The 9,953-nt window shown below is 42.9% G+C and overlaps 1 protein-coding gene across 1 annotated transcript in view; it reads left to right on the forward strand.

The window, feature by feature from the left end:
- GPATCH4 (G-patch domain containing 4) overlaps window positions 1–3,636 on the forward strand; it is a 50,500-nt gene extending 46,864 nt beyond the window's left edge. The window contains exons 7-8 of the mRNA XM_078668521.1: window positions 2,257–2,307; window positions 2,994–3,636. Of these exons, the coding sequence (XP_078524647.1) occupies window positions 2,257–2,307; window positions 2,994–3,522 (580 nt within the window). The 3' untranslated portion in view covers window positions 3,523–3,636. The remainder of the gene's footprint in view (window positions 1–2,256; window positions 2,308–2,993) is intronic.
- Window positions 3,637–9,953: the final 6,317 nt, after the last annotated feature.

Raw genomic sequence — 9,953 nt, forward strand, 5'->3', positions numbered from 1 at the left:
TTACTTCCTCATACAAATGCTCTAGAAATGTTCAAATTTCTTGCATCACTAATACAACACACTAAGTGAAAGACAATTACTGGCAAAGGAGAATACCTTGTGCTACCAAGCAATAAAACTTCACTGAAGATAGTACCTTATCTGTTTTTCTTACTGAATCCCCTTTTCGTCTTTGTCCATGTTCCTCCCGGGTTGTAGGTCTCCATTTTCTGGTACTACATTTACAGGACTTATTTCAATGTTGTCCTTTTGATTGCATACTTTTACGTATTTTCAAGTGATCTCCATCCTTTTCAAAATTTGAACAGCTTTGTCTGTAAGTGGCTTTTACATGTACAGCCTTGTCCAGAAGTGGCTTTTACATACAGCCTTGTCTGAAAGTGGCTTTCACATACTCAGGTTTTTTTTCTAGCTTTCATGTAATTAGTTCTATTTATTAGATGATTCTTAATCATCATTTCCTCCTGTAATTTTCTGAATTTATATGTGAAAACTAACTTTTGTATCAATAACATAATGCCAATTTGTTTCCCCTGTGTGTTGTCTCTAAGTAAAGAACTTACACCACTACAGAACCACATTCACTGCCCAAGTGCTAATTGCTTTTGTAAACTGGTGCCAAATTATCGGCCTCGTCTTCAAGTTCAGTGTTCTCCTCAAAGTAATCCTTTATCGGCAATGGGTATTTGTTCCAAAACCTTTTCCTTGAACTTCAACATCATGTTTTTATAATGCTAACTTACGTTGAAGTGAAAAAAGTACCCTCCATACTGCCCCCCCCCCCCCAATTCTAAATACATTTCTACTGCAAAACTCCACTTTTACTAACACATAGGTGGTTAACCTGAAGTTTGAAAAAATGATGCAGGTGCTATAGCCACTTAACTCCCACACTGCCTACAAATTGTATGCACCATTTTAACAGTAGTTCTATGTAAGCTAGATGGTAAGAAGGGAAGAAAATTAACAAACTAATACGAAAATGGATTGCACTCGTGAGTTGTCACTTAAACTCTTTACCTCAGTATCCATATTTTACAGTGCTAATGAAAATGGCTACACCCCCCACTGTCAACAATAGGCATCCTTTTTAATATTTATTTTTATACCAAATAAAGACCATATGCTTCTGTAGTAAACATTTTCAACCTTTATCATGATACAGAAGGGAAGAGTATCAGCTGTCACTTGAATGAGCGCAGATTCTTACCCTCTTGTGGTACCAAAATGCTCCCACCGTTGACCCAAGATGTTTTTAGGAGAGCACCTTACCAAAAATGTGGGTTCCTCCATCTTAGCATGTGTGTCCAGTTGCTTTCCATGGCTTCATCATTTCTGATGACCATCTTTCGGATACCCGCCAATGTTCTCTCCCTGATTGCCCCTAAGGTCCATCATCATCCCCAACGGGGCAAGTTGTGGTGTTGGTTTGGTTCCACAAGTCTGCCCAACACGTTTGAGAGCATAGTCTATACTGATCCCCTATAGATCTGGACACTCCCAGACAGAATGGAAGCATGTTCCTCCTATAAAGGCCTCATTTAAGAAATTTGGGTAAAGATATTCAGTCAACGTGTGACAGCCTTTAACTAAGGCACACATTGTATTTTATAAAGTAAAATAAGTGATGTGAAAGTATTTCAGCTGTATGATAGTCACTGTAGTTGAAATTACGATATGTTGGGGCACCATCTTGGCGTTATTCCAATCGGGGGGGCTACCTTGTCTTCCCATTTTATTCTCTAAGATCAAATCTGGGTGTTTATTACAAGACGTCAATGCAATTGTGAGGTATTACCCTTTCATACAAGTCCAGAATGCCTATGTTAAAATGTAAAAATAGTTATATTTTTTTGATAAGCATCATGTAAAGGCATGTCACATTTTGGTCACTGGCTGGGTATGAACTTACTATTTATGTATCCTATGGCATTCAATATCGTTTTTTGTTTTTTTTAGATATGATCTAGTGTGTACTTTCTATATTTTGTATAAAACTTAAATGTGTTCAAGGAAACTAGAGCGCTTCAGATTAGACGACAATCGTATGAGAAGGAACAATGATATTAAAGTGTTCTAGACACCCACGGCATGCATAACACAAACCTGTAATTTTGTTTATCCTTCTGTTCTTCCTCCAAGAATAGTGCCAGAGTACCATATAACTATTTTTGCTTCTTACTTCTTCTGTAGTTAGAGTTGCATGTTAAGTTTCAGGCCTGTCATGTTAGTCATTAAACCTTTCTTTTTCAACAGGATTACTGATGATGAGCTAGTCCGAGCCTGTGGCGGTCGCACTGCCCACAAGTAAGCTCTACCTTTATTTTACAACTTATTACATAGCATCAGAATGTTTGAAAGACAACCATGACCAACATCCTTGAATGTCTGGCTCTGATTAAGGGAGTATTTTGAGCATATAGGTGTGTAGGCTTTACACTTTGTGCGTGTAAATTCTCAGTCTGTAAATTGGTACACTCTGGACTACAGTATTTTACATGCTTAAAGTATGTTTGGAAATGCAGATAATTTGTCAGTATGCTTGAATTCACAAATTTATGAATATGGGTTGAGTTGGGCGGGTTTCATTTGGCCCTACTTGCCAAATGAGATGAAAAACAATGTTTTTAAGTATTTCCATGAAAGGAGAATTCCTACAGTTGAAAGGTTCTTCGCCAATGTTGTAATAAAGTAAAACCGCTCCAGTAGAAATCTTCTGTGGCCTATTTACACCACTACACTCCCAGTCAGCTGAGTTGAGGTGATATTTGGAATCCTTGGGGGACAGGGGCATTACATCTTCAGGAAAGAAGTCTTTTCCTGGAAATCGAGGTGTTCACAAATTTAAAAATGCAAAATGGCTCAATATTATTCCCTCCCAAGAACCAGTAATTTGTATGTATGCTCATGAAAGTACTACTTGCATCAAAACATTCAGCACGTTACCATATTTGTAAGACAGTAAAAAATGCTTTTTTTCCCATTGTGTGTAGGGGAGCACGACATGGCCTAACGATGAGTGCCAAACTTGCCCGACTGGAGGAGCAGGAAAGGGAGTTTCTAGCAAAATATGGAAAGAAGGATCAAAAATCCGTCCCCAGTGAAAAGCCCCCCAGTAAAGTATCAGAAGAGGCGCTTTGTTCAGAAGGTTCTAAAAAGAAAAAGAAATCGAAAAAATCGAAGTCTCAAATGAATGCTTGTCCTTTAGACATCCCTGAGGCAGACGCTGCTGTGGATGTACATTCTCCAAATTTAAAGAAGAAACGCAAGAGGAAAACACATTCGTTTAGTGAAGAAATTGAACAAACCAACACAGAAATAAGGCATCCATTAGAGGAGCCCATGGAGGAAGAATATAATGCGGCAGAGCTGCAAGTTGCAGACCAGGTAAAATCGAAAAAGAGAAAAAAGAAGGAAAAAAAGGAGAAACTTAGAGACTTATCAGAAGACTGTGAAGAAATCATAGTGAAAAAGTGCAAGAAGAAAAAGAAAAAAAAGAAGTTGCAGGAAGACTCAAACTGATAAACTTACCTCCTTAAATTGTTTTTAAACAATTAGAGTTCTAATTTATTATGTATATCTCCTGCTACTGAATATTTGAGCACCACGATGATATTAAACTTACTTTTGATGATATCGTTTTGGAGCTTAATTCTGACCTCATGTGTTCTTTGGGTAGGCTCTTTCATCTTGAACTGTATGGTATGTGACGCTGGGTTTTTATTGAATTAGAATATCATACAGCTATTTGGAGACTATTGTAAATTCCAATTCCTTCATTCAGGCAAGTTCAAACTAAAAGAGGTAAATGGTCTGTTAGCCTCCCTTGTAAAACACACCAGTCCTGTAAAGTCCTGGCATTCTCACCTCTTAATCTTCTAAGCAATTCAATTGAGCTTATTTAACAAAAATCCTACAGCCGCTCAGCTCAAAATGGAGGATTGCTGCTGTAGGAAAGTGCTCCTTTTTGCATGGTTGACCCCCACTTTTTGAATGATGTTGACACTCTTTGACTAAGTGTGCCATGGGAGCCAGGTACCCCTGTTTGTTCTTTCCCTAAAACTGTACTGTTGCACACCCAATTGGCAAATCTCTGGCCTTATGCAAGTTCCTTGTAAAAGGTACCATGGTTAATAAGGGCGCTGTGACCATGGAAGGCCTCTAAGGACTGTAGCACATATTGTGCCACCCTTAGAGGTGCTGTACCTAAACACACACTGCCATTGCAGGCTACATGTTTTGGTGCAGAGCAAAATGAAGAGTCAACATGGCACACATCCCTGTGTGCCATGCATACAATCCACTGCAAATGGCATATGTAAGCCACCCCTCTAGCTGGGTCCACTAAACCACTGGCGAGGGTACAGGTGCATGAGCCCTCTACCCCTACATTGTCTAAGTCTATTCTTAAACAACGAAAGTGGTAAAGCCATAAAAATAGCAAGTGATCTGTGATTTTGTCATTACGAAGTCCACAGCACCATAATGGCTTCACTAAAATCTGGGAAGTTGGATATTAAACTTCTCAGCTCATTAAACCCACACTGATGCCAGTGTGGGGTTTAATGCAAAATGCACTTGGAGGGCATCTTGGAGATGCCCTCTGAAAAATGACCTAACTCTAGTGTCCTGGCTGCTCACCAGGTGCCACCCCAGACATGATTCTCAACCCCTGGGTTGAGAGCCTCCCACTCCTGGGGTCCTGAAACAAAGCACATCCTGGGCAGAGGTGCCAAGCCTCCTTCCCTAGGATGGGCAGGCTCCACGAAGGGGAAGCTTCAAAGGCTTGCAAGCCTATGTGAGCTGACCCAGCCATTTGCTGCTCCCAGCAACTAGCCCCAACCGTTTGACCCCCACTTTGGGCGGGAGAATCGGCAGGAAAACCAAGCTAGGAGGACAGATGTGTTTACCTTTGCCAACCCAACCCCTCAGGTGAGGGGGGGAGGGGGCGTAGCACAACTCAGTCCCTGTCATCTTGAAGATGGGAGACCTAACCAACCAGAGTGAGGCTTAGGCCACCCTCTGGAGGGTGGCATAATAGGGGTATACCCACCCCAAGGAAGGGGCCAATTGGTTGCAACCTGTATCCACCTGAAAACCCCCTACATTTTGTATTTAGGGACAACCTCGAACCTTGCCTCCGACAAGAAGAAAGAAGAACCGAAGAGCCATGCTGAAGGAAGAGGAGGATGACACCAACTGACTTGGCCCCAGCCCTACCAGCCTGTCCCGACTTTGACCTGCTCCAGTGGAATGCCGGTGCATCCTGCAGCTCCCCAGAACCCGGAGGACCTGCCCTGCCTTCACTAAAAAGACTGTGTCCTGTGAGCACCGGATTTGCTCACCCAACAGACTCTGGCTCCAGCCAAATCTGCGAGTCTGCACCCCACACCCACAACCCGAGTTTGAGTGGCCCAAAACCAGAAGGTGTCCCCGGCGATCCTGACCTGGGTTCTTTTGATTCCTGAACTACCTCGAGTCTCCCGACTATGCCTGCAGCCCCTATCTGGATGATCCCATCGACCAGATCTGGTAAGGAATACCCAACGCCAAAAGACACCCCTCCACCCAACACCCCACGGCCTTGGGTGGCCCATCATGGTCCCAGCATCCCACAACATTCCACCTTACCTTTCTAACTGGTGGTCTCCTCCAGAAGATCTTTGTGCCTGAGTCTGCAGTGTTTGTCCTGACTGAAGCTTCTCCATTGAGACTAACAGGGCTCCCAACGTCGATTAAGCATCCTGAACCTGGCCACCCCAGTGCCTCTGTGGGTGCACTTTGGCTGCGTTCTTGGATCCTCCTTTGCCCTGAGCTAAACCGCAGGAGCTTTGCTCCCACATCCAAGTGGCTTGCCTGTGAGCAGCCACCAACTGGAGGCCATCTGTCCCCCTTTGGATAACATTGTGCCTCAGCCCTCTGCACCCGGCTACCCTAGTGCTGCTGAGGGTGCTTTTGGAGTGCATTCTTGACCCTGGGGAAGCCTTGTTCTAACCCACAAAGTCCACCCCAAAGACCGTTTACTTACCTGCAAAACAATAACCTAATTTTCCTCCATAGAATGGCATTGACTGGTTTCCACGGAAGAACTAAGTGTTGAGGGTGTTTGTATGGAAACCTCAAACTGTTTTTATGAAAACTGTTTTACCTACCTCTTATCTAGGAAATGTCCCAGTGTGATATCTAGGCATATCACACTGAGTAGTAAAAGTAATCCCAAAGCAATTGCAAAGTAACTGCAAAGTAATTTCAACTGTTTCTGAACATTTTACCTACCTGTTACAAAGCTAACTGCACACACCTGTATTATTCTTGAAAAGTACAATGTTCTTAACTGCACCAAGTCCTGCTTGGTTCTAAAAATTAAAATACAACTAAAATATTTGTATACAAAACAATTAGTCAGAGTTCAGTCTTAGTGTGTGTGAAATCATTTCTTGCCTGAATGTGTACAATAAATGCTTAACACTACCCTCTGATAAAGCCTTACTGCCCCCGCATACTACCGCAAATAGAGAGTAAGGTATTATCTAATCTCACCTCTGTAAGCCTTTGGGGGTCCACTGGAGCTCACTATACCTTTCCTTGGTAAAGTATATACAGAGACAGCTTCCTACAGCTGCCATTTTTGGAGCAAGGCAAATATGTTTGAGAGTGCTGGTGATGTCTTTTAGTAATTCTCTGAGAAAAAGGGAGAACGAGAAAAAGTTACCAAGGAGGTTAGAATCCAAGGTAACAAGATTCAATCCTACATTTATTTGTGATGCCACTGGTGGATTTTATGTCAAGACCCGAAGGCCAATATTCTGTAATGATTCTTTAGTGCTGCCACACCTAGCTGCCTCTTTAAAGCTTAGGAACACAGAACTCAACAACATTCCATAAACAATAAAACCCAGCATCACCAAACATATTCCTTCTTTTATTATGCTGCTCATGCAGATCAGTAGTGTTATGCTATTGAAGTTTGAGTTAAGTGGAGTGTATGGTGTGGAAAAGACTGAGTATTTTAAATGTTTAAGAGATGATGCTCGATCGTTATGCTGGATAGGTTTCATTTTCAGTTCAGGACTAGGCTTGAAACTTCAGAAAGGGCCTTAAGACCTGGCTGTTCGACTGAGACCAGCAGCAAGCGCCTGGAGTCCCTGACCTGATTGACTGAAATATTTTTAACCCCTTGCGTGCTCGTGACGGAACCATTCCGTCACGAGCCACGGCGGGGCTGTGCTGGTGACGGAATGGTTCCGTCACGGCCTGGCCGCCGCGCCTGCGTGATGCCGATTCCGCGCCTGCGCGGAGCATTGCATTGAGCGGGCGGGGCCCTGACGGAACCATTCCGTCACAAGCACAGCGCCAAGGTGGCTCGTGACGGAGTGGTTCCGTCACGAGCATGGTGGCCAAGGGGTTAAATTAAATAGTTTCAACAATCTTAAACACTCTGGTGAGTAGTAATGAGATTCTTAACTTAAAGTTTAACTTTTAAGCTTGCAGCGTTAGTAGGCCCGATGTCTTTTCATAGTGTCTGATGTAACAGCTCTGGATGATGTTAGCCGAATGCATACACTTGAAGGAGTTTGTTTTCATTTGACTCGTTGGACTAAGGCAAATTCTATCTTGTATACTTTTTTTTAATTACGAGAGGTTGTGCGTGGTCCAGTGTGCTAAGGAGTATGAGGGTAGGACAGTTACCTTGAAACCTTCAGGAGGAACTCCGTTTCTCTTCCAACTTTTGCGAGATGGGTTAAGGAAGTGATGATGACTTCTGGTGTGGATGTAGGTGTGCTTAGTGCTCCTTCAGTACAGGCCCCTCCGGCTTTGAAAGCATTTAAGATGGGTGGCAGTTTGCAAGATATTTTGCTTGTGCTGACTGGTCGAATGAATCTGTGCTTAGACATTTCTATTGCAAACCTGTGGAGAGTGCTACAAGTTGTTTGGTTGCTAGGCTTTGGATTTGCATAATATTGATCTCCAGGTTTTGGCATAATGTAGATTTTCCACACCGTGGTGGGCAGAAAATCTGGAATTTATTAAAGACACAAGGGCTAATATTATCCCTCCCGGTTCCCAGCCTCTGAGTTGATTCTTTCAGACCAAGTGTGAGAAGTCATTGGAACAAAGCGAGAATCCTATTTGGAAATCGATCGGACCTTCTGTCTTTTCTTGATGTATGGACTTTCGAGTTGAAAGAAATGTCAGTATTCTTTTGTTTGAAATGTTGTATAATAATTTTTTCGTCATGTTTCAGTCGTTTGCAGTTATGAAAGAAGGAACAGGGTCGGTGACGCTGGGTTTTATTGCTCGTGGAATTTTGTTTAGTTCTGTTACTAGGATTTAAAGGTCTCGGCTGTGTTTGATGGCAATAAAGTATCTTTGCATCTGGGCATTTGCATATATCGCTCCTCAGACGATCTACTTGACTGTAACCTCACAAGGGCGTTGTCCTCCATTCGATCTTAAATTGTGTTCTGCAAGACGTTACCATTATCTGTGATGGGTCCGATCACATTATTAAAGATGGTTATCCTTCCTAGACTGTTGTACTATTTTTCGAATCTGCCCATTTAAGACCCAGCAAAAATTTTCAATGAGTTTGAACAAAAAGTCTGCAAACTTATCTGGAACACTGGGCACTGTAGGCTAGCGTTGAAGAAACTGTATGCACCTCTGGATCAGGGAGGGTTGGCAGCAACTAACATGGAATTATATTACCTGGCAGCTCAGCTGCAATGGGTGGCCAAAAGGCTCTCAGGCCCACAGTTGTCTGATACAGCAATTATGTTGCCGATCTGGACGATGCCTAATATCCATCACCTATTTCACCCGATAACTAAAACCACTACACCGGGACCCCTATTACTAGCTGTTGTGCATCGCTGCTACCGTCAGAGCCTATACCTGATGCGGTTGGTGATCCTAAACGCACTTGCGCTACCCCTTCTAGGCACACCTAGACATAGTGCCATCACGTCCGGGGCAGAGCTTACAATCTGGCATGCTGCTTGGCTGCATACATTGGGAAAGGTGTCTTGCTGTCCTTTGAAGATCTGGTGGGAGGCGCAGACCTGCCACTGGAGCAATTTTTATTCCATAATTCGTTGCTGGCCACGTTGACACGAGCATGGGGCGATCTGGCAACTGAACTACAACCACACTTAGTACAGTATTTACAGGTTATGGGGATGGGTAGTCACATTGTGCACTGGTTAACTGCATTGTTACTGACACCTCTGCTGACACGCTTACGAGCCAAATGGGCGGAAGACCATGATCGTCCTTGGGCAGCTAGGGAGTGGGCATTGATTTTGGCAGGACCCACACACATCCCACGGAATTGTAATTCCGGCTCATACAATTTTACATCATACACAGAGCGTACCCAACACCAGCCAAAATAAATCTATATTTTCATGGGACAGATGCTGCTTGCCCCCGATGTGCGATTTAAAAAAAAAAAAAAAAATTGTAAACTTTATTTTTTCAAAATATTCAACTAATCAACATTACATAATACATCAGTTCTGTGTGTTCCACCTAATTTCGATCTTGTATAATGCATACTCATGTAGCAGGTTTCCAACAGTACAATGTTCGTTATCACATCCAATATGTACATTCATCGTATTTGTGACTTGCAAAAGCGTGATATAATTATAGTGTACAGTACAACTGTATACAGTCTCCATTTCTATTATTGTGCTTGTGTTCCAGTCTATTCCATTCCTCCCCATCGCTGTCTGTTGTGAGTAAGTAGGAACTCAGTGGTTGCCAAATATAACGGGGCCTGGATGTGGGCGGTTGTAGGGAGGCATTGAGTTTTCTATTTATGTAGCAATGCATCAGGCTCTTAATCCATGTATGTCTATCTGGTAGACGCTTATTACCCCAGTTTATAGCCGGTTCACTTTTCGCTAGTAGTAGCGCTATGGCTACATACCTACGCACAGATCTAGGGA

This window comes from Lissotriton helveticus, chromosome 12 (genome assembly GCF_964261635.1).
Source record: "Lissotriton helveticus chromosome 12, aLisHel1.1, whole genome shotgun sequence".
Classification (NCBI taxonomy): Eukaryota; Metazoa; Chordata; class Amphibia; order Caudata; family Salamandridae; genus Lissotriton; species Lissotriton helveticus.